The sequence below is a fragment of the Zosterops lateralis genome (assembly GCF_965231275.1).
Source record: "Zosterops lateralis genome assembly, chromosome: 2".
NCBI classification, from domain to species: Eukaryota; Metazoa; Chordata; class Aves; order Passeriformes; family Zosteropidae; genus Zosterops; species Zosterops lateralis.
The window spans coordinates 103,259,602-103,283,970 of NC_139763.1; the positions used below are offsets into that span (position 1 = coordinate 103,259,602).

The 24,369-nt window shown below is 57.1% G+C and overlaps 1 protein-coding gene across 1 annotated transcript in view; it reads right to left on the minus strand.

Annotated features, from left to right (window-relative positions):
* The window catches only part of ARHGEF17 (Rho guanine nucleotide exchange factor 17), a 31,543-nt gene that overhangs the window by 2,197 nt on the left and 4,977 nt on the right, over positions 1-24,369 (minus strand). Inside the window, exons 2-19 of the mRNA XM_083854831.1 lie at positions 8,182-8,259; positions 5,874-6,056; positions 5,371-5,487; positions 5,018-5,110; positions 4,472-4,648; positions 4,154-4,204; positions 3,816-3,925; positions 3,621-3,706; positions 3,406-3,524; positions 2,974-3,187; positions 2,786-2,859; positions 2,474-2,667; positions 2,125-2,375; positions 1,570-1,816; positions 1,403-1,489; positions 1,226-1,293; positions 721-869; positions 466-640 (exon numbers count right to left, since the gene is read on the minus strand). Coding sequence (XP_083710957.1) covers positions 466-640; positions 721-869; positions 1,226-1,293; positions 1,403-1,489; positions 1,570-1,816; positions 2,125-2,375; positions 2,474-2,667; positions 2,786-2,859; positions 2,974-3,187; positions 3,406-3,524; positions 3,621-3,706; positions 3,816-3,925; positions 4,154-4,204; positions 4,472-4,648; positions 5,018-5,110; positions 5,371-5,487; positions 5,874-6,056; positions 8,182-8,259 — 2,473 coding nt within the window. The remainder of the gene's footprint in view (positions 1-465; positions 641-720; positions 870-1,225; positions 1,294-1,402; positions 1,490-1,569; positions 1,817-2,124; positions 2,376-2,473; positions 2,668-2,785; positions 2,860-2,973; positions 3,188-3,405; positions 3,525-3,620; positions 3,707-3,815; positions 3,926-4,153; positions 4,205-4,471; positions 4,649-5,017; positions 5,111-5,370; positions 5,488-5,873; positions 6,057-8,181; positions 8,260-24,369) is intronic.

Consider the following 24,369-nt stretch of genomic DNA (forward strand, 5'->3'; position numbering starts at 1 on the left):
TACATGGGGTTGATAGGACAAGGGGCAAAGGCAGGGTTAGATGGGATATTGGGAAGGAATTCCTCCCTGGGAGGGTGGTGGGGCCCTGGCACAGGGTGCCCAGAGAAGCTGTGGCTGCCCCTGGATCCCTGGAAGTGTCCAAGGCCAGGTGGGATGGGGCTTGGAGCAGCCTGGGTGTCACTGCCTATGGCCTGGAATGAAGTGATCTTTAAGGTCCCTTCCAACCAAAACCATTCTGAGATTCCATGATTTGGTGATTACGGGATTACCGCCCCTTTCCAACATGCGATTTTCCATTTCCCAAGGGCTGCCCTATTTCCATGTGGAATCACACAGCTGCCTAACCCGAGTGCAAGGACTCGCATTTCCTTCCCCAAACTCAGGTCCTTAAACTTCCCAGCACCGGATGCTCCAGGGCATTTCCCAGGGGCACCGGCGCCCGCTCGGAGAAGACACGTCACTTACCGGCGAGCATCTTGTGCACGGGCGGGGTGATGTCCGCCTCTGCCAGCTGCTCGTAGGTGGTGGCGTGGTACAGCCGGACCTGGGCACTGCCCTGCAGCGCCACCCACACGCCGCTGCCTGCGCTCACCATGCAGGTGACGCTGCGCCCGCCGTCCTGCCCCACCTGGAGCGTGTGCTGTGGGGGACAGAGCGGTGATGTCTCCGCCGCCCGCCGCGCCTCCCACCGCGCCCCCCACCCGCCGCCGCCCGCGCTACCTCCTGTGCCAGCGTGCTGGTGTTGAGGACGATGACTCGGTTCTGGCAGCCGCACCACAGCTTCCCCGCCACCGCCACCATCTTGGTGATGGGGCTCCCCGGCGAGCCCAGGGACAGCGACTTGGAGTTTTGGGGGTCCCAGAAGCGGCCTGAGAGGGTGGGGAGAGTGGGGTGGGTAGTTAAGGAGTTCCCAAAAAAAAAAAAAAAAAGGCCAGCTCGATATGGACAATGGGGAGTGGTGGCTGAAGACAACTTTCTCCAGGTCACCTCTCAGAGGGGATATAAACTGATGCCACCATGAGGTTCCGTGGAAGGCAGGGACCAGGAGAAGGGTGCCCACCTCCACCTGCCTCTGAGTGTGGTGTCTCCAGCATCCCTCCAGGGATGTCCCTTTCTGTGGAAGTAGGGAAGCTACCCTGAGGATCCCCCCCAGGAGCTGCCCAAGCCACCCCCCAACAGCCACCACTTTAGGGCTGCATTCTTGATGTCCCAAATCCAACCTCACCTGCTTCCCGCTGGTACACGACGAGCTCCCCATTGGCCAGTGACACAAAGACCTGGTTATCCAGGTACCTGTGGGGACAAACCACCTTTGACATCCAGCTACTGAACCTCGCTCAGCCACCCCAAAACCCCCTGCTCTGACCCCACCCAGAGCTGAAAATCCCTCTTCCCCACTTACAAGATGCACATGACTGCGGCAGCGTGCTGCATCTTCATGCTGTTCTTCCTGTTCCGGATGTTGTCCGAGGACTGGTACACGTGGATGCTGCAGGAGGAGAGCAAAGCTTGAGGCTCCCCCAGGATCAGTATCCTTCCCATGTAGGAATTCCCTCCCTGGGGACGTACCAGCCATCCTCGGTGCCCAGCCACATGGAGCTCTGGTGGGCCTCGGGGTCGAGGCTGAGGAGGTCCTCGAGGCTGCCGCGGGTGAAGGAGCCGCGGCTGGAGCGGCGCAGGGCGCGCCCGTCCGTGGGGCTCTCGCCGTGCCGGCTCTGCCCGTAGGTGCCCGTGATGGGCATGAAACCAGGCTCCTGCTCCTCCTCCGAGCTCGTCGTCTCCACTGTTGCCTCCTTGCAGCTCGGGATCTCTTCATCTGTGGAGGAGGAGGAAACAATGGGTCAGACCATAACTCCAAAGTCATGGGGAAGAGACCACGGGTGATGTCAAGCCCAGGGAATGGCATAGGGAGCCATCCAAAACACATGAGGTTTCACCCAACCCTCCATCTCAGTACCACACTGTTGGGCTGATGCCTCTCAACATCTCTTTTCCCAGGCTCAAAAAGCCTCCACTTCCAGATTCCCTTGAGGAATACAAGGCAGAGAGGCCAAGAAAATGGAGCCGCCCATAATTTTGGGGCTAAAAAGTGTATTTCTCCCCAAGAGGCTGGGGACGACTCACTGCCAAAGCTGGAGGAGATGGTGGAGTGGCTGGCTTGGCTCTGCAGCGTCCCAGAGGGACTGGGCGAGGACTCGTCGTCCGTGTCATCGCTGTCGAAGGGCACCAGCTCCCTGTTGCCGCCGTCCACGGGCTCCGAGAGCTCCAGCGACGAGCCCGAGATGGAGATGTGCAGGCACGGCTGTGGCCCCGCGTCCTCCGGCTGTGCCACGCCCAGCTCCGCCGAGGGGCTGCCCAGCGGCTCCGTGCGCTCCCTGCCGCCGCCGGGGAGGGAGGGAGGGAGGGAGGGGAGAGAAGCAGCTCCAGCATCGCCCTGCGCTCGCCGGCTCCGCGGGGCCGGGGCGTGTCCTACCTATAGGTGCGCTTGAGGCCGGGCACGGAGGCGATGCAGAGGATCCTGGCAGAGCAGACGGCGATGCAGGCCTCCACCGTGGGCTCCTTGCGGATGCTCAGCAGGCAGACCTGCCCCACGTAGCCGTCGCTGTTGCAAACCCAAACCTCGTGCGAGCTCTCCGGGCTGCCGTGGCTGGGAGAAGCACAGGAGAACTGCAAGGGAGCAGGAGATTGGGTTATTTGGGATCGATGCAGGAGCTGTCAGCATCTGGTAACAAGAACACTGGGATGGAGAGGACCTGTGGGATGCTTGAACACAGACTTTGAGTACCTGCATCCCACTCCGTGTCTTCATGATGGGGATGGCTTTGAGGAACTCCGGGTCCAGGCAGTTTTTGCTGGAAGCTGGGAAAATCAGGTTGGGGGATCAAGAAGTGATGGAGGAAAGGGGTCTACCCAAGCGGGGTGGGGGGATGCCAGGCCCACCACCACGTCCACCTCGCCCCTCCCTGCTGTTACCCAGCTTTTTCTTGGCATCCTCAAAGGCTTGCTCGAAGCTGAGCCGGGCGTCAGGGTTGGGGAACTCGAAGATGAAGGACTCGGTGCCGTCAGCTTTGGTGGCGCTGAGCTCCACCTTGTTGGGGGGGAAGGCCATGCTGAAGGACAGGGATTGCTTCTCCGACAGCTCCCGGTGGATGGCGGCCATCAGGTCCTTGATCACGTCATCCAGGCCCTTGGGACAGGGACAACACTTGAGCTCTCAGGGACGGGCCACCACAAGCCACGTGCTTGATAACGCTCTGTCCATCCCCTGGCACCCTTTAGCAGCTGTCCCAACGTTTATGGCCACCAGCCCTTCTCAGGTTCTCCCCTCTCACCGAGGACATCCTGTGTGGTCCCATTGGGAAAGTATCCAACCAGGGGACAGCTCCAGGGCTGCCATCCCCATACCTGGTGGGGGAAGCTGAGGGTCTCTGACAGCTTGCTGACTTGCCCCAGCGTGTTGAGGTCTTCATCCAGGCGGCTGATGCTTTTCTGGATGCTCTCCCTGTTGGTGGCTTGCGAGGCACCTGCATGGGGACACAGCGTTAACCCCACCCTCCCTGGCACTGCCAGCCAGGTGGTTTTGGGGGTCACATGGGACACTCCAGCAGGCAGTGACAGACCTTTGACAATGTCCACATCCTCCAGGGGCAGCTTCCAGAGCAGTTTGTACTTGCTGGCAGTGTCGATCACACTGGCTGCCGTGTACCTGGGAGGTTGGGGGGGATGGCCGAGCTGCACCCATAGCCACAGCCCCCTAAAGCCAGGCCAGCTGGCAGGGACACCCAGGGCATGTCCCCAGGCCTGGTGGTACTCACAAGCTCATGGAGCTGCGGCGGAGCGAGCCCGACTTGCGTTTCAGCGTGGTGCACACCAGCAGGTCCGAGAAGAGGAAGAAGGAGCGGTCCTTCTTCCCACCCACCGCCTTCTGTGGAGCAGAGGGAGACACCAGGGGCTTAATGACCATCCCTCCTCTGTGCCAGTGCTGGGAGAGGGCCCTGCCTCAGTTTCCCCATGTGCTGCCTTGCCGTTCCATCCATCCATCCATCCGTAGATCCATCCATAGCCTCCCATGGGCACACAGGTGGCCCATGACCCACAATCACAGCCTCCCACTGCCCCACCCAGCGTGTGGTCCCATGGCCCCTGCTCTTACCACTTCCACGACCATCTCCTGGCGCAGGAACCTGCGGAGCGGAGCCTGGAGCTGTGGGGACAAAGAGACCCATGGGTGGGAAGCCATGGTGGGGAGCTCTGTGGCCTTTATCCCTGCCCCTGCATCCCCTAGCTTAGAACTGGGACCCCAGTCCCTTCCCAAACCCCCAGGAGCCCATCTAGGCCAAATGATGATGGGGAAAGCTGGATCTCAAGGAGAAAACAAGTGCCCAGCCTGGGGTGACCCAGAAAGAGCAGAAATGAGGACATTTAATGGAGAAGGAAAGAGTGACCCCTATCTAAGGCCCCCCATACGTACGTCCTCCATCCCTTCGATGTGGGACTCGATCTCCTGCACAATCCGGGCGTTCCTCTCCACCTCCTCCGCGCTCTTCATGCCCTTGTTGATCCTCTCGGCCACTTGCTTGATGTTGCGCTGGGCGTCGATGAGGAAAGGGTGGTCGGGGTGGTCCTCTGGCGTGTGCTTCAGTAGGTCCTGCCACGGGGACAGAGACAGGCTGTCACCTCTGCCAGCCCCTGGACATTGGCAATGTCATTGTCCCAGCCCCTCCCAGGCTGCTCTGGCTGCTGGGGATGGATCCAGCCCCAAGGAGGGGGTGGACATGTCCAGCAGAGAGGCTGAGGATAAAGGGACCACAGCGGGGGGGCAGCAGGGTGACTGTCCTCAGAGTGACCATCTCCAGGAGAGCAGAGCCATGTGCATACCTGGGGACATCAACTTTGTGACAAGGGGTGGGAAAAGGGGTGAGGAGACACCTGAGAGCCCTGAAAGCTGAGTAGAGGCGAGGAGGAGCCATAGCCTTCCCCACTGCTGGTGTGACAGTGCCACCCTGGTGTCACCCACCTTCACCAGCAGCTCGTATCGCGGGATCCTCTGTACCGGCTTGATCATCAGGTCAGACAGGGCTTGCTTCTCCTTGTTCTCCCGCATGCTTTGCTGCAAGACACCCATGAGGGACAAGGATGGGCCCCTTGGTGGGACACAGCCTCCCACCAACTCAGGAGCACCCATTTTGGTTTGGCATCACTTCCTTCCACACCATCTGGAGTGATTCTGGTTCATCTCAATGACCCTCTTTGCAACAAAACCAAGAAGGTGGGGGGAAAATTCCCAGTCTGGCAATAAATTTACTCCCATTAACTCTCATCCTGCCTAGATGATGGCCAGGATCTATGGAGACAGGAACCAGGACCCACCTCCAGGAACTTCATGAAAGCCGGCCGGGCTTCCTTGGCGATCCTGACGGCATCCTTGGCATTGAGGAAGTTATCAATGTAGGCAGAGTAGATGTTCACCAGCACATCCTTGGAGAACTGGGAGGGAGAAACAGGGTTAGATCCAGCATGGATCATGGGCATACTGGGAAAGCCTGGAAGAAGCTGCCCCAAGGGTTAACTCTGGCTCTGGGCTGGTGCAGGGAGGGCTCACCCGCTGTCCGCCCACCTCGATTTTTCAGCCCTGACGTTTGTGCTCCCGAGGCAGAAACGCAGAGCTGCAGAGCCAGCCGGGAGCAGCAGCTCCCACCCTTATGCTAAGCAGACAGCAGGCCTGGAGATCGTCTCCTGTTCTCCATCCCAGGCCTGCTTGGCCCATCCTTTCATCACTCCCCTGCCTCCTGCTCCGAAACCTCTGCTCTGGGGCGGTGCCCAGGAGTGGGCACACCCGCATTCCTGGGGGGAATCACCCCACCAGGACCTACCGACTGCACCAGGAGGTCGCCCACTTTCTGCTTCTCGTGCCAGTTCTGCACACAGTCGTGGATCTGCTCCAGGAACTGCTCGTGGTGCTCCAGCAGCTCGGGGATCTGGTCGAAGATCTCATCCACCAGCGAAGGGTCACACAGCAGGGAGTTCTCCGGCTGCTTCAGCGGCTTCATGTATCCCTGCAGGCAAGCAGAGGCACCGGGATCCATGGAGGTTTCCTCTCCCTCCCCAGCCAGTTTGGATCTCTCAGCCCATGTAAATATGGGATGGATGGCATCCTGCAGCAGGGGGTTCCTCCAGGGGATGTTGGGCTGTGGGACCCGCCAGCAGGACCAGACAGGTTTTGCAAGCCAGTCTCCCTGGGTCCCATCCCACTTTGTGAATCCCCACAGCTGTGTGGGGAGGAGGACAGGTCTGCACAAGGAACCTGCATAGCACAGGATTCTCTGTCCCAGGGCCTTAAGAGCCATCTTTGCTGTCATGAGCCTTCATCACCTCCATCTGCCTGACCTAGCTTGGAAATCACAGCAACACAACCCTGGAATCCAAATGCCGGTGTGTTCCTGGTGGGATTTAGGGTGTTTGGAATGAGGAGGGCTGGACCAGCAGGATGTATCCACTGGATCATGCCTTGGACCACAACAAAATGGCCAACAAGCAATATTTAGGGCCAACAGCAAGGCTGGCTGTGTGGCTCTGCTGTGAAACCCCTGCCCTCCCTACAGAGCTGCAGAGCAGAGCAGTGCCCCAGGAATGAGAAAGATGGATTTGCAGGGGATGCAGCAGGATGTGGAAGATCCTCTCAAGCCTCTTGCCACTCCCTCAATATGACCAGTACAGGGTGCTGGTGGATCTCAGGATGTGTGAAGGACCACACAGCTGAGCACTGAGGACAGGGCCCATCTCTGGTGGCTTCAGACATCTCCAACCAAGCTGGTTGAGGAGGAGTCATTCCCTAGAAATCATGTTCCTCAAGCTGATGTCAGATATCTCGTGGAGACTCAAGTTAGAAGGCCTAAATCCATCCTGAGGGTCCTAACCCCCTTCACCTGCCCTAATGTGTCCAGCACCTCCAGCAGGAGCTGGGATGGACTGTGCCATGCATCCCAAGCTTCCCACATGGGGGAGAAGAGCACAGAAACAGCCTTTGCTGCAGCACACAGGGACAGCAGGCAGGGCTTGCCCATCTGGCTTGGCTGGAATGATGCTCCCAGGTGATCCTTGTCCCATGCTATGTGCCACCAAGCCATACCAAGGATCTGAGTACCTCATCCCTGAGACAGGGAACTGGGGACACCTGGAGCCCTGTGATCCCCACCAGAAAGTCAGGTCCCCCCTGGTGGCACTGTGTCAGGACAGGTCCCGTGGACAAGAGCTCAGGCATTAATGCTCCGTGGCTCCCACCTGGTTCCCACCTCAAAGGATGGCACAGATCACAGGACAAACTCTCTCCATGCCAAGACTAGCAGGGATACCCCCCAAACCCTGTACACTTCTCCCCCAAATCTCCCCTCTCACCCCCCTAAGCCCAGGTCTGCAGAGGCAGCAGCCAGTCCTATCCGTGTCCACCATGGGGGCATCCTTGTGGGGGATTTATGGGATGAGCCCATGACAATGTTGGGATGGGGTGCCCCCTGCCCCTGTGGACTGTCACAGAGATCCCACAGGCACTGCTTTTGCAGAGCTCGGAGTTTCTGGTGTTTCCCCCCGCAGGGATGTGGCTGGACAGCCCACACCTTGGCCAGGTGATGTCTCCAGGGCGTTGACCATCATTAACCTGCTGAAACACCTTCATTAACATCTGAAACGTGGGGTGGACCCTCCGGCCAGGCTGCTCCAGGGGGGTTGGAACCAGCTCAGCAAAAAAAGCCTAAGAAAAACCTTTGGCTCAGGTCTGCAGGTGACGATCCCGAGCAGGAAACGGGAGCACGAGGGAACGGGGGATTTCAGGGGTCCCCCATCGTGGCAGGGCCAGCAGGAGATGGGGTGCAACATGAGGAAGAGCTTTCTGAAGGCAAGCACGGCAAGAGACTTGGGGACACGATACCTGCCAGGTGACAACACCCTGGGAATGTCACAGGCTCGCTCTGGGGCTGGAGGTAACTCCCACACCCCGCTCTTGACACTGCTGTCACAGCGCTCCCACTCCCACTCCTGCTGTCCCCACCATCCCCCCCGTCACTCCAACCCAGCCCGGTGCCACTCGGGTCCTGGCACAGCACCCACAGCCGGGCTCAGCTTGGGGTGACGGCGGCCAGCCCGTGCTGTGGTTTGGGGTGTCACACCCCGGCCGGGCTACCTTACCTGCATCAAGGTGCGCAGGGACTCCACGTAGGACTGCTCGGTGTCCAGCAGGGTCATGATGACGTGTTTCCTCATGTCCTGCCCGGGGGGAGAAGACACACGAGTGTTTTGGGGTGACCCGGGGAGAGGGCGCTGCGTGCCGGGGATGGGGGCCGGCCCCGGGGCTGGCTGGGGAGGCTGAGCACCGGAGGAGCCCGGCTGGCGTCCAGCTCCCCTGCGCTGCCTCTCCACCCCGATGGAGGAATCCGGGAGGATTAGGAAGTACATGACACCGAGCGCACAGACGCCTGGTTTCCTCCGCGGCCGCGTCAGGAGCCCGCCCTGGAGCTCACAGCCCTACATGGGTCGGTGCCGGAGCCCTCTGGCTCTCCGGCGGCCCCGCTCCGAGCGGACCCGTAGGAATTCGCCTCCCGCCCCGCACCCCGGGCACCCTGGGGCTGGGCCCTGGCCCCGCGGGGGGCGGATTCGTGGGGCACGGGGCGGTGGCGGTGGGGATGGGCCGGAGCCTCGGGAAGCAGATGGGTCGGGGTCTGCTGGGCTGTGGGGCCCAGGGACCCCTCGTGTGTGCCCTCCCTGCAGCTCAGCCTGGGGGCCCAATGCTCCAGAGCCCAGGGCAGGAGACACCCCGAATGTTGTGAGATGTTCCAAAGGCTCTGAGTGCAGAAGACCTGGGTGTGAAATGTTTCAAGGGTGCTGAGTGTGAGACACCCCAAGAGATTTCGGTGAGAGATGCACCAAGGGCCCTGGGCCCCGAAAGTTTTGGATGCAGAAATGCTCCAGAGGTGCAGTGATACCCTGGAAGTTTTGTGTTTGGACACTCCAGAGATTCTGGGTGCAGAGACACCCCAAAGGGTTTGCATGTGAAGGTGCTCCGAGAGACTCCAGGTGCAGAGATATCCCAAAAGCTTTTGGTGCAGAGATGCTCCAAGTGCCCGGGGTGCACAGATACCCCAAAAGTTTTGCATGTGTAGACTCTGCACAGACCCTGGGTGTGAGACACCCCAAATGCCCTCAGTCCTGTGGGATGAGCCCCTGTCCCCTGGACACATGGGGCTGTGTCCTCCTCAGCAGGGACACAAGGAGGTGTGAAGCTGCTCTGCAGCCACGGGAAGAAGTTTGACCATCCTCACCATGGAGAGAGGCCACCATGCCCCTTGTGGGAGCAATGGAGAGAGATCCTGGCCAGATCCTGCTCAGTGCTCTAGGACAGAGCCGTGCCTCAGTTTCCCTGCTCCCCACCAGGCTGTTCCCACCAAGCACGGGGGAAACTCTTGTCTAGAGCCGAATATTGGTGACGGGTCCAAGTCTCTCCAGGAATCAGGAAACCATGGTGACATTGGAGTCCTCGGGGACACCAGCTGAGCCCTCCCCACTTGCTTAGAAGGCTTATGAACTCTCACTGCTGGATTAATATGTTGTAATTATGGATGGACGTGCACTCACTGGAGGATGGAGCTTAGAGGAATCTGATGCCTCAAAGTGCCTCAGTTTCCCCAATCCTCACCCAGCCTGTAGTTCCCTGCTGCTCTTGTTTTTTCCTGGAGCCATCCCAGCTCAGGACAGAAGCAAAGGGTCAGACCCAGGAGCTGGACAGGCTCAGCACCACACGTTGCACCTGCTGCTGGGGATTTGCAGCAGTGGGGAGATGCAGGATGAGGCCCAGCTATTGGCAGGTGGATTTTTTTCACTGCTACAGCACCAATATTATCCCGACAGGAGCAAATTCCCACTGGGATGAGCAGGAGCTGGGAGTAAGGCACCGTCCCAGCGGGGCAAAACCAGGCTGTGCCCCACTGCATTCCCCAGCAAAGCCTCCCCGCTGGGGGCCCGATGATGCCTCAGGCTCCATCTGCTCTCCCTGGGGACGCCCCCGCCTCACCCCGGCCCCATCCTGCCTCCCCCGGGATGCTCAGCACCCTGGGGACCAGCCCCTGCCGCCAGGGGATCGGGGTATTCCCACCACCGCCGCCTCCGCGGGGTAAATCAGCCCCGGGGGGGGGAGCGATGGCAGCGATGGCTCTGCCCCCCCATCTCCCCCTCTCCGGGTGGGAGCATCCCCTCTCCCCGCAATCCAGAGAAGCCCGGGGGTGCGGAGCCGGGGATGAGGATGGAGGCACGGTTGCCAGGGCAATCTGGGCGCAGACCCCACAGGTGCGGGTTCTGCACACGTGTCCAAACATGACGCATCCCCGCGCCCCCACCTCAGCCCCGCGTCCCCCCGGGCCCCCTCCCCCGCTCCATCCCCGGGCCCCCTTTGGCCATCACCTCGTTGCCAGCGCGGCCCTTCTCCGGCAGCTCCTCGGCCGCCCCGCTGAGCCCGGAGGTGGCGAAGGCCGCGTCGACGCCGTCCCCGATGTCTCGCATGTCCTCCAGCGCGATGGTGAACTGCGCCAGAGTCCTCACCATCTGCAGCATGCGGGTCCCGGGGGTCGGTCCGTCCCACGCGGCCCAAGGAATCGCGCAGAAATCCCCTCGCTATCTCTATCTCTATCTCTCCGTCTCTATCCCCAGGTGTCCGCCCCAGCCGGAACGCTGCGCCGGGATGCGGCGGGGAGGGGAATAAAAGCGAGGCGCTATTTATATCGCCGGGGTTCGGTGCTGGATGAGGAACTACGGGGATGTATAAAAAGCGCTCCCGCAGAGCGGCTGTGCGGGGTGCGAGGCTGCGCCTGCGTCCGCGGCCGCGCCAGGGACCCCGGGCCCCGGAGCTGCCCAGGAACGGGCCGGGAGCGGCGAGAGCGGCGGGAGCGGCGGGAGCGCGGGAGGCAGAGCCGAGCCCACACAGACACGCAGGGCCGGATCCCGCCGGGGGATGCCGCTGGAAAGGCTCTGCCCAGGGAGGATGCTGGGGGTGGGGGGAGCTGATGCTTTTTGGGGCTTGTGATTTGTTGGGAAGGGGAGAGATGCTGCACGGATGATGCCGGGGTGCTTCAGCATCCTTAGGGACTCCATCCCTGGGAATATCCTCCTCCCTGACCTGGCAGACGGGGAAACTGAGGCACAACTCCTTTGCCCCACGGCATCACCGCCTCAGCACCCACATCCCTGCTGGTCGGGTGATGCATCCTGCCCAGATCTGTTTGTAACGCTCCCCTCCTGCTTCCTTAATTAAATCTAATTAGCCGCTCACCCCGTTTCCACAGCAACGGCGTGCAGCAGGGCTGCATCCTCCCGTTGCAGCCAGTAAATTTCCTCTTGGAAATGAGGATGATGAGCATCCCACCCCGGGAAAGGGTTCATGGCAGAGAACGGACCACTCAGGGCATGCAAGGAGAGCTGCAGCAGCTGTCAGGGCACCCAGGGATCAGGGAAGAGGGGCAGCTAATTGCAACCAGGTAATGAGGCTGTTCTCAAGGCAGCAGCCCCTGCTCCTGCAACGGCAGTGCCCTCGTCATCCCAGCTGTTGGGACGCTGGGTTTATTTGGTTAGCAATCCCAGATCTGTTTGGGTTGCGGTCCTGAGCTCTTCTGGGATTCAATCCCAGACCCATTTCTGCCGTAATCTCAGATTCCTTTAGGCTGTCATCCCAGAACCAGTTTTGTTGCAAGCTTGGATCCATCTGCATTGCAATCCCAGAGCCATCTGGATTGAAACCCTAGGCTGTTCTGAGCTCCAGTCACAGATTCACTTTGGTGGTAATCCCAGACACATTTGGGTTCCAATCTCAAACCCATCTCAGTTGCAATCCTGGGCATATCTGCATTGCAATCTGGGATCCATCAGGGATAAAACCCTGGGCTCTGCTAGAATCCTATTGCAAACATGCTTCTGTTGCAATCCCTGTTTTATTTGGGTTCCAATTCCAGACTAATTTCTGTTGTAATTCCAGATCCATTTGGGTTCCAATCCCAGAACAAAACAGGTTGCTAGTATAGGCCCATCTGGATTTCAATTCCAGACCCATCTGTTTGCAACTGTGGGTGCTTTGGGGTTGTAATCCCAAACCCACCTGGAGTGCAAATCCAGGCCCAACTGTTCTGCAATGCTCTGGGCTGCAGTCCCAGACCCATTTATTTGCTTTCCTGGGCCCCACCTGTGTTGGAATCCTGGGCCCATTTGGGTTCCAGTCCCAGACCCATCTAGCTGAAATCCCAAACCCATTCCTTGGTAATTCTAGAACCATTTGGGTTGCAACCACAGACCCACCAAGGATTCAAACCTGGGTACAGCCACCTTGCAATCCCAAATCCATCTGTGCTGCAATCCCATCCCATTCCTTTTGCAGTCCCAACCCCATTCCTGTTGCAATCTCAGACCCAGCAGGGAAGCAAACCCGGGCCCATCTGCACAGCAACGCCAGATCCATCTGGGCTGCAGTCCCGATCCCATTCCTCTTGCAATCCTGCACCCACCAGGGATGCAAACCTGGGTGCAACTGCATTGCAATCCCAGGTTCATTTGGGTTGCAATCCCAACCCCATTCCTTTTGCAATCCCGCACCCACCAGGGATGCCAATCTGGATTACAGCCGCGTTGTAATCCCCAGTTCCTCTGGTTTGCAACCGCAATCCCATTCCTCTGGCAATCCCAATCCCATTCCCCCGGCAATCCCATTCCCACTCCTCTGGCAATCCCAATCCCATTCCTCCGGCAATCCCATTCCCACTCCTCTGGCAATCCCATTCCCACTCCTCCGGCAATCCCAATCCCCCGGCAATCCCATTCCCATTCCTCTGGCAATCCCAATCCCATTCCTCTGGCAATCCCATTCCCACTCCTCTGGCAATCCCAATCCCATTCCTCTGGCAATCCCATTCCCACTCCTCTGGCAATCCCAATCCCATTCCCCCGGCAATCCCATTCCCACTCCTCCGGCAATCCCAATCCCCCGGCAATCCCATTCCCATTCCTCTGGCAATCCCAATCCCATTCCCCCGGCAATCCCATTCCCACTCCTCTGGCAATCCCAATCCCATTCCCCCGGCAATCCCAATCCCATTCCTCTGGCAATCCCATTCCCATTCCTCTGGCAATCCCAATCCCACTCCTCTGGCAGTCCCAATCCCACTCCTTTGGCAATCCCATTCCCATTCCTCTGGCAATCCCAATCCCACTCCTCTGGCAGTCCCAATCCCACTCCTTTGGCAATCCCATTCCCACTCCTCTGGCAATCCCAATCCCATTCCTCTGGCAATCCCAATCCCACTCCTCTGGCAATCCCAATCCCATTCCTCTGGTAATCCCATTCCCACTCCTCTGGCAATCCCATTCCCACTCCTCTGGCAATCCCAATCCCATTCCTCTGGTAATCCCATTCCCACTCCTCTGGCAATCCCATTCCCATTCCTCTGGCAATCCCAATCCCACTCCTCTGGCAATCCCAATCCCATTCCCACTCCTCTGGCAATCCCAATCCCATTCCCCCGGCCATCCCATTCCCATTCCTCTGGCAATCCCAATCCCATTCCTCCGGCAATCCCATTCCCATTCCTCTGGCAATCCCAATCCCATTCCCACTCCTCTGGCAATCCCAATCCCATTCCCACTCCTCTGGCAGTCCCAATCCCATCCCCCGGCCATCCCAGCCCGCTCCTGCCTCAGTCCCTGCCCCGGCGCCGCTGTGACCCGGCGGCTCCTCCCGCAGCGACGCCCCCGAGCCCTCCCCCGGGCCCGCCCGTCCCCGGGGCGAGCAGCGCGGTCCCTCCGCGGCAGGAGAGCCTTTCCCCGCTCCCTGGACGCCACCCTTGGGTCAATCCCTGCATCCAAGCCCGCGGGAGCGCTGCAAGGACTCCCCGGTGCGGGCTGCAGAGGCTGCGCGTTCCTCCCGTGCGTTTGGAACCCTCGCTCAAAGCCACCTCGGGATGCGACATAGAGGGAGGGAGGGAGGGAGGACGGCTGGAGAAGGGTTAAACCCGTCGGGAAGGAGCCAGGCCGAATCCCGCCGTGCTTTGGGGGCCCGGCGGGGGTCACCTCTCCATCACCCAGGAAAGCAAACTCCGTCCAGCGGAGCCGGACCCCCCTGCAGGCGGCTCGCAGCCCACAGGAAATTCCTGGGAGTGTTTGGCCACTCCGACAGCGCTGCCTATTTTTAGGGCTGTCTAAAATATGAGCCGGTTATTTTTAGCAGCGCGACTCTTTGTAAACACCTTTAGATTTCCTTTCGGACCGGCCCCTGTTGTGATTTTTTTTTTTCCCCAACCTGGGCGTTTCCTCCCCCGAAACCCCAAACCCTCCTGGGAAATGCCTGCCAGTTCCTTGGGATGGAGCCAAGGGACTCATTCCCCATCCCAAGGCTTGTGCCAGCGTGGCAAAATGCTCCCGAAAACCCAAAGACGGAGATGATCTGGCAGTGGGGGTGATTCAGCAGCACCCCAAACCTGGGATGGGCGGCCAAGGAAAGGCCTTTCCCCCCCAGCTTTCCCTCTGACATTGGAAATACAGCCCTGAAGAAGGATGGGAACTCTCCCATCTTGATTTACTGTATTTTTAAATTAGGCTCAGGATGCAACCTCATCATTTTGCTTTTCCCTGTGCAGGAATATCAATATAGGAGGAGTTTGAGCATCCCCAGGGATTTTAAAACATCCTAAAATATTTGGGAAAGGCCATGGTATATTGTGTCCTGCCTCCACCCCTGCTAACAAAGAGGCAGCGATGGAGGAAGGTCCTAAAACATCCATTTTTTTAAACAAACAAAGGCCAAAGGGAGAGCGGGAATGTACATTCCATGAGGAATCACAGCCATCACACAAAAAATTCTGCCCCTTGAGCCCGGGCTGAGGCTGTGCACACATGAGTGCATGGATTGATGATGTTTTCAGCCACTCTGAAGACTCTCCCCACTCTCCTAAATCCTGGGAATTTGGTCAGTGTGGGAGGGAGTTCCTTGTGCTGTCACCACCCGTCTGGGATGCTAAAATCACATCCCATGGGAAGGAGGATCGCTGTATCCCCAGGGATCATCCCAAAATTCCCACACCCACGGCACTCGGTGTTTCTCCCTTTCATTGGTGTAATGAGCTGTGCCAGCACCCAGCCATATCCTGAGTGAGCTGCAGCAGGGATTTTGCCCCTGAGATCCTGTTCTGGGCTGAAAATATCCAGATTTAGGGGGTGAAATGGAGTGGTTTAGACCCCTTGGAGAGTAGGATTTGCTGCTCGGGGCCTTCCTGCAGCTGCTGAAGGAGGAGCTAACCCTGCCTCAAGCAAAATTATCCCCACCCCTCCAAAACATGCCAAAATTTTAAGAGTAAATAAATACAAGCTGTTTTTCTCTCATTGCAGCTCATTCCTGCTGCCAGATCCTGACGGGAGATTCTCTAGGGTGTCACCTTAGAATTGTGCTAGGAACTACTTGAATCTTGTCACCTCCTTGAAACCACCATTCCCAGTTTGAAAGAATGTGGAATTTCTGCACCTTTTCTTTCCCTGTATGCTTGTTTCCAGGGTAGATCCCACTAGAGGGAGCTGGGACATAGTGGGAACCACTGGTCCACGGGGACAGTGCATGGGAATTCCCAAGCTGAACAATTTTAACACATCCTCAGCTCTATTTCTACCAAAACCCTGGAAAGAAAAAGGCTACGAAATAAACTGGACCTGCTTCCATCCATTCCAATACAATGAGCAAACATCTCTGCAACATGCAGCATCATCCTGGCACATAAAACTTCCTCATGCAGCCAGAAAAGCCCCTGGCTGGTGCCATCTCCCAAAACAGGATGATGCTATTCTATCCAATCCTGTATTTCTTCTACCACTCAGCCTCTGGCAGGAAACCACTCAGGGGGGAAAAAAAATATCACATTTTGTTCTCTTGGGAAGTATTAAAGCAGGAGTTTTGATTGGGTTTTGTAGGGTTTTCAAACCTCAGCAGCCTTCCCCTTGGGATCAGTGACGCTCTGCCCCATGTCCCACATATGCCATAAAGTTGGGGGATGGTCCACCAAGGAGAGGATCAGCCACGTCCATCCCTGGGTGCCAGTCACCTTTTTTGGACACGTCAGCCCATCCCTGGGTGCCAACCACCGCCATCCCTGAGCACAAGTCACCTCTTTCTCCAGGTGTCACCTCATCCCTGGCTTCCAACCTCTCCCTCCCTGCTACCAGCCTCTCATCTCTAACAATAGCCAACCCATCCCTGGGACCACCAGGTCCTGGGGAAGCCACTCCCATGAGAACAGGAGGACCTGTGGCACAGAAGAGGGGCCGTGCCCGAGCCTGTCCGGAATCACATCCAGGGCTGCATTTCCTCCCTGCCCAGCCTCTCTCTGCTCTCCCACGGGTAAGGAAAGTCCGAGCTGCTCTCCAAAGAGTAACTTCTTGAAAGGAAATAAGAGCATAAATCAGCAGCTCTGATTCAGCCCCGCTTCAGTTACTAATAATATTCCCGTGTTTATTCACAGGCCCGGAGCTGGAGATGTTTGCTTTTCCCTGGGCCGTGGTTTTTCCCAGGCTCCCAGCTCACAGAGGAGCATTGATTTGGTTGGGGATGCTCCCATGGAGAAACCCGGCAGCACCACCGCCTCTGGGATGGGGAGGATGAGGAGGAGGAGGAGGGGGAGGAGCAGGGCAGCTTCAGCCCCAGTGCACGGGAATTCAGTTGTTTTCCCTTCTTGGACTTCTCGGCTGCGGTGATTCATCCCAGGAGGACACGGCCTGGCTGCAACTCTGCTTTTAAAGTGTGAGAAAAAAATGGGAATAAAAAATAAAGGAGTTGGGGTGATTTTTTCAAGGCAGGGTGGGAGGATGCTGGGCATCCCTGTGCTGTGCAGGGGAGCAGCCGTGCTGGGAGCAGTGCCAGTGGGATGGGGAATGGGGAGCTGTAGGAGACACATCTCCCAAAGCAACAAAAATTCCTCCTCTAAAAATTCCTCCTCTAGTGGGATTTTCATTAGAAATCAGGGTTTCCACCAGTGGGACTGTGGTGAGGGCTTCTCCCCTCTGCCAAAATTCAGAGCTCAGGATTGTGCTGGTGCATCTCCTACATCCTCCTTGGCAGCATCCCATGGATCTCCCCTCTCCACGCCCCGCTTCCCACCCGACTGGAGATGCTCACCCCAATTTAACCCTCCCCAGTCACCATCCATTCCCTGGCACATTTGCAGAGCCCTTACAAAACCTGTGGTCCGGGGCAGAGCTGGGGGCTTGTGGCCCCCTGTTAGCTGCCAGCCTTGGCCGAGTCCTGGAGCAACTTTCACCAAATATGGAAGGTTTTTTTTGCCTCCGGTTTTCGGCACGCAGGCCACGGCCCAAGAGCGCAGCTTTCCAGATGCTGAGGTCAGCCCAGCTCTTCTTCCCTCCCCCTGCTCCTTCCCTGCTGCCTCCCAGTGGGCTTGGCCCTGCACCCACCGGGACAGGAGTAATTCCACCCCCTCAACTCGCTAGAATCCCTGGATCCCCCATCAGCATCCTGTGCAGCTGGCACAAGCCTGACCCCACATCCCACGCCACCCCAAAAGCAATGGTTATTAGGATATGGGGGGACAAGGAAGCCAGGGAGAAGGATACCTGATTCTGGCACTCCCTGGTATCACTGCTGGATGCCAGCTTGGCACAGGTGGGTGAGAGGTGCCCTGGCTGCTTGGTGGAATGGGGCCAAAAGTCTTGGGATAGCCAGGAGGGAGCCAGCCTGGCATGCAGGGAGTGATGGGCACCAGGAGCTGTTTGGTACCCAGGAGCTGATGGGGATCCAGGTCTCCATTTGGAGCCAGAATTCCAAGCACACCCGAAGCCAAGAGGTATTCAGGAGTCAAAGATGATGGGTGCTCAGGAGCTGATGGCTGCTCAGGAGCTACCCTGGAGTCCATGGGCACCCAGAATCTAGTAGGAACTCCCTGGGTACCCAGGAGTTGATGGATGCCCACGATCCAAAAGAGACTCTGGGCACCCCTGAATCCACAAGCACAAAGGAGCTGAAAGACACTCAGAGGCTTATGGGCATCCAGAGGCCATGGGCACCCAGGACCTGATAGATGGCCAGCATCCAGCAGGTAATCAGCAGCCCACAGACACCAAACAGCCAATGGGCACCCAGAGGGGATGGGAATGCAGGAGGTGATGGATTCCTAGGATCCAACAGGTGTCAGGAGTCCATGGACATGCACAAATCCAGAAGTAATCACAGGCCCCCATGAGCTGATGGCCCCTCAGGTGCCAACCAGTACCAGGAGTCCATGGGCTCCCAGAAATGTCATCTGGTGGCTGACAGATAGCCAGGAGCTGGCAGATGGATCCTTAGGATCAAACAGGTACCAGAAATCCGTGGGCACCCACAAATCCACAAGCTCACAGGAGCTAATGGTCACCCAGGAGCTGATGGATATCCAGGAGCTGATGGAGGAGGTAGGAGACCTGAACACTCCATTCCATGCCCCTGCCAGGACTTCTCCTGTCCCTCCTGCCTGGATCCATATCCTGGAAGCAGCTGAGCTTCACCCAGCTGTGCCCCACAGACTCCGTGGGTCCCCTGAGCCGGCTGCAAGCGGGACAGCAGGGATCTGGGGAGGGGGGGGAACCACAGACCTCGCCAGGAACGCCCACAGCCCACGTCACATCACAGTCAAGGCGAGAGGTGACAGCTTCCCTGCCCTGTCATTGTCACGGCGGTGCCCTGGGGTGGGGGGAGGGGTGGAACAGGGGGGGTTCAGCATCCACTGACCTGCTCCAGGTTCGGACGATCAGGGAACGAGTTCCCTCTCCGCTCACCGAGGCTCTGAGCCATCTACATCCCATCTCACCGGGCTTTTGGGCAACCCCAAAAAAATCTGAAGGACCAAACCCGATCCCCTACTGCTAGCAACGGTGTTTCTGCCGAGGGGTCAGGATGAAACTCTTCCAAAAAAAAAAAGAGCAAGAAGAAGGATGCCAAATCAGGGCAGGCCGACGAGTCTGCTGCTACTCCAGCTAAAAAAAGCAGGAAACCATATCCCAGGCTCGGAGATGCCAATCTTCCCATGCAAACAACTCCCTTTTTGTTTTTTTTGGAGAGTATCGGAGGGCTTGGGAACAGGCAGTCACAAATAGCAACTCCATGGCACCACCAAGGAAACCTTCTCCAGCCCCGAGGACCATTCAGGGATGCTGGTGACCCCACAGCAGGATGGTGGCTTCTCCAGGGGGAACCTGGTGGTGGCTGTCCCCTCACTGGGATGGTGACTCCTCCAGAGTCACCTGGTGGTGAGTAGGACCACAGGTGTGGTCCTTTTCCCAGCACATCCATGCAGGGATGTCCTGGTGGGGCTCACTGCTGTCCTGTATGTCATTGATGGGGTGGAAGGTGGTGGTGGCTACCTCCTGGTTCCCAAAAGGGACATGTCTGGGGTTTGCAGGACAACAGAAGACATGGGGGTCACACAAGCCCAACATCTGCTCCCATCAATCCTTCCACTACTCGGAGTAAAGGGATTCTACCCAAAAGACCCTACACAATGTACAGGGGAGCACCAGGCTTGGGGACAGCCCCTAGCTGCACCCAGGAATGATGGTCATGAGGGCAGGAACTGGGATAAGCCTCCTGTCCCCCGGAAGCTGAGCAGCTCCAAGGGGAATTTGCACAAAGAGTGAGTTACTGGAATACTTTTACCCAGATGCTGATTTTTGTTCTCCCTCTCATTGGCCGGGCCACAGTTCCCAAAGAACCAAAAGCAAACACACTATTTTTAGAGAAGAGTTCATTTACTGGAGCCATTCCCTTTGAAATTCCTCACTCATCCTCTCCATGGAAACCAAGGGAGTCCGGAGAAACAGTCCCACCGGGACCAACCATCAGAGCTTTAAAAAAGAGCCACACTGAGGGAGAGGGGGTGTAAGTGGCTGAATTTTCTTCACTGGACACATCCTGGCCTGGAAGCACCATGGTGGAAATGGCAACGCTTTTGTTTCAGTGGGCTCTGTCTGTGCAAGCCAAGCTTGATGCCTTCAGGAGGAGACATCCTGGAAGATGGACCATGCTCTCTTGGAAAATCATGCCTGGATAGCATGTGGAGACTGTTATTTTGGATGGGTGGTGGGAATGGGCGGAGGGGGATGGCTGGATGGGATCATGGACATGGATGGAGGCTGATGGAGATGGGAGGAGATGGATGAAGATAGGTGGATGAACAAAGCGGATGGAAAGATAAATGGGAAGATGGATGGATGGATGGATGGATGGATGGATGGATGGATGGATGGATGGATGGATGGATGGGAGTCTCCTTCCCTGTTTTCCAGGGCATGCCCTGAGAGAAAAGGAAACTGTACTGGCCAAACCCCAGTGCTGCCTTGCTGCACCTTCCCTTTGTGTGAGGGCACCTCCTTCTCCATCCTGGACTTAGGAGAAGTTCCTGCTGGAGCTCTGAAGCTGTGGGATGCCCCATGGGACCTGCTGTGACCAGGTGAGGGAGCTCAGCAAGGGACCTCAGAACATCTCCTCTCTGCATACTCCCATCACACAGAGATCAATATCCAGGGGAAGTCTCCCTCTTCAGAAATATCCCTGGGAAATGCACTAAATCAGAGAATGAGAGAATCACAGAATGGTTTGGACCAGATGGCACCTTAAGTTCATCTTGTTCCAACCCCCTACCATGGGCAGGGACATGTCCCACTAGAACAGGTTGCTCCAAGGCCCATCCAGTCTGGCCTTGAACACTTCCAAGGATTCCACAACCCTTACAATGATGGATTAAGGCTGCAGGAACAAGCCCTGGGAAGCTTTGAGCCTCGATCCCAGCTGGGTTTGGCAGGAGGTTACCTGAAGGTTACATCTCAGAGAGGCCGACCTGCTGCTTCCCTGGCAAGAGCAGATGGAAGAACAAGGCCACCTCCTCCCAGCAGCTTTGGAAGCATGTGATTTTCCATGGAAAAGCCCAGGCATCTGTGCACAGATGCAGGCAGGGTGCAGGCAGGCTGCCCACTGCATCTCTGAGAATATATCCCAGAACTAGGGCCCTCTCCATGCCCCCATATCTGTATCCCTGCACCAGGGACCTCTTCCCTTTACATGTATCCCTGTGCCAGGTCCTTTCGATACCCTCTGGATGTGCATCCCTGCCCTCCAGGACTCCCTGTGCAGAGATGCACATCCACACAAGTTCCAGGGATTTCCCTGGCTGCACAAGCTCCAGAACCAGCTTCTCCCTGTGTACCCCTCCAGGGAGCTCCTGGTGCATCCCAGCTGCACGACTGTGGGTCTCTCTCTTCCACAGGCTGGAAGCTGAGCCCATTCCATCCTCCCACCCTTGCTGCAGTCCCTGGATCCTGCCAAGAGCCTGACCTTTGGATCAGGCAGCCACAGGCCAAGGCCAGCCCCCAGGACCAGCTTAGCCCAGCACTAACCCTGTTGCTCCAAGCCTGGATCCTGCCCTGCATCACCACCCCGGGCCTTAAAGGATGCACATCCCACGTGGATCATCCCCTCCGGTGGAGCTCGCTGCCTAATTAATTGCAGGCTTTTAATTACAGTGCGGAGGGGACAAGGGACAAAGCAGCTCTGTTCAAAGCTCTGGCAATGAGGAAGGAAGGGGCAGAAATGGGCTGAGTTAAGGGGATTTGGGCAGCAGGGGAACGAAGAGACAAAAATGGGCAGAGATAAGAGGATTTGGGCTGAGGAAGAGTAAAAATTGGGCAGAGTTTAGGGGACTTTGCCACTAGAGAAAGAAAAGAGGTAAAAATGGGCAGAGTTAGGTGAATTTTGGCACTGGGGAAGGAAAGACTAAAAAATGGGCAAAGATAAAGGATTTTGGCAGTGGGGAAAGAAAGAGACAAAAATGGGCAGAGTTAAGGGCATGTGGGCTGGGCCACCCCCCTGGACATGTTGCCTGGCCCCACACCACTGATCCCAGGGTCAATCCATGCCACTGACAGCAGCATCACCTGATTCCAGCCAACTTCTCCATGCTCCATCCCACATCCCACCTCTCTGCAGGGCTGCCTGTGTGCCTCAGTTTCCCCCCACTGCAGCATTTCGCTGAGCATGGCAGATCCAGGGACACAAACCCTGGGCAAACCATTGGAGCAGGGAGAGGAGAGCCAAGATTTGCCCATTCCCATCTCTCCCCTGCAGCTGCTTCAATTCCAGATTTCCAGAAACACCAAAAAACAAGACAGTTCCCAGCCACAGCCCCAGACCTGGTTTCTGTGGGGATTTACAGAAATGGATGGAGGGAAACTAAGCCCAAAGACGACAAACTTTAGGAACACATGGCCAGTGCATGGATCCAGCCTTTGAGCTGTCCCCACAGCCAGGAGGAGCTTCTGGAGGATCAGATCTGGAGGGATGAGCTGGGAGGGATGAGCTGGGGAGGGAAGGGGGGTGGTTTACGCAAGCGTCCCTGGGAACGTGACCCCGATGTTTCCCTGCGGGATCCCCGTCCATCCCTGATGGCTTTTCCGGGGTGCGGCCACCCTGCTCTGGGAGCAGCAGGTGGGGAAGGCAGCGGCCGGGGCGCCGGGGGCCGCGTTCCCACGACTCCTGTGCTCCCCAGAGGTGCTATATTTAAATCAATATTTTCCTGTTTAATCCAAGTGCTGCTAAGTCAACAAACACAGCACGACAGAGAACATACCTAATTTTCCATCCCCGGACGGATTCAGCCATGGGGGGGAAGAAAGATCCAAGGGGTTGCCAGTCTGGCATCCTGCTCAGACTTTCACTGAGCAGCAAATGGACCCCAAATGCATCCTAAATGCACTCTGGCTTGCTGCTAGGCTATGTGGGGCTGCACATGGGTGTACACACATGTGCTTGAGTGTGCTGTCCCTTCCAGCAGCTTTTGGGATGTTCGCAGCAGGAAAAAAAAATCTTTATCTTGACTTCTGGGGTTTTTTTCTCCCACAGGATCTGCCAGAGTAGGATGTGCTGCTAGCGACCCCTGAGGAATTAAAAGCCTGGTACCCATAATCAAGCATGGGGTAAAGGAGTTCTTCTGCACCCAGGATGAATTGGATGGCTCCAGCCCCATGGAGAATTGCTGGAAAGCACCCAGGACAAACAATGCTGCCCCCAAGGGAGAACAGCCTGTTACCTCTCTGGGTGGGATGTGTCAGATGCACCTCTGCCAAAGTCACCACCAAATCATGGGAGTTGGGAAAATACCCTGGGGGAATGATGCTGCAGGGATACTCAACCCCAAGAGGGTGAAAGATTTTGGGAGAGAATAGTTTAAGGGAACAGCACCCCAGAGGTGCCAGACCCAATTATTAATCCCTTCCCAGCACAGTCTGCAGGAGATGGACACCACCTCACCATCACCACCATGATATGAGATAGATGTTCCCATCCCCCAAAATTCCTAAGTGGAGGTGACCATTTCCCCATACAGACATGCAGCCTCGCAACACTGGCCCTTTCCACTGAGTTAGGGAGGGGAAAAAAATCTAAAAGTAAAAAGTAAAGCTATTTCTCCTCTGCTGGTCAGGGATCACATAAATCCCTGTTCCCAGCCAGCCATCCCAGTGCCAAGTTATATCCGGTCCTCGGTGCTCTCACTCAGGATTAAAGCAACTCCCTTGCAGGGCTCGGTCCCCCTCCGCCCCCCCAAGCAAAGCTGGTGCCATCTGAAATAAAACATCCCAGCTCCACCATCCAATAAATCAAAAGGAGAAATAAAAATCCTGGTTTCAGTTAGGATATGGCTGGAGCACAAAGAAATCCCAAGGCAGGGGAGAGATTTGAAGATACAGCTGTGGTGTTGCCCTTAAAAGGGAAAATTCGCACCCTCTTCCCCGAGGCTGGAGGGTTCAGGCAAGGTGAGGAGCAGCATCCTCAGGATCTGGCCCATCCACCTGGGGACATGCTCAGCCAAACAGGTCTCCCAGCTGGTAAAAATCCACCCCAAATCATCTCAAAGTTGGGATCAGACCAGAGCTGGGGATGTGTCGGGGTGTGGGGTCAGCAGAGCATCCCTGATATTGGGGACATCAGGTACTGGCCCCAGGACACCACAGGGAGCTGCCTGAGTAAAAAATATCTCCTATAAATTATTAAGATAAGCCATATATTATATAAACTAAACACATTAATTATTTAGAAATGCCACTGGGTGCACAGCCTCATCTTGGGGACCTGCCAATGTTCCCAAGGTGGCACCAGCCAAAGCTCCAGGAGGTTCCTCATTAACCCATTTTAATTATAACGCTCGATGGTTTCACAGCACTTTTCAGCTCATCAACAGAGAAGACAAAAAACTAAACCTAAACTGGTCCATTAGGCAAAAAATGCTGCCAAATTTACCCCAAATTCACCCAAAACATCCCCCACGGATG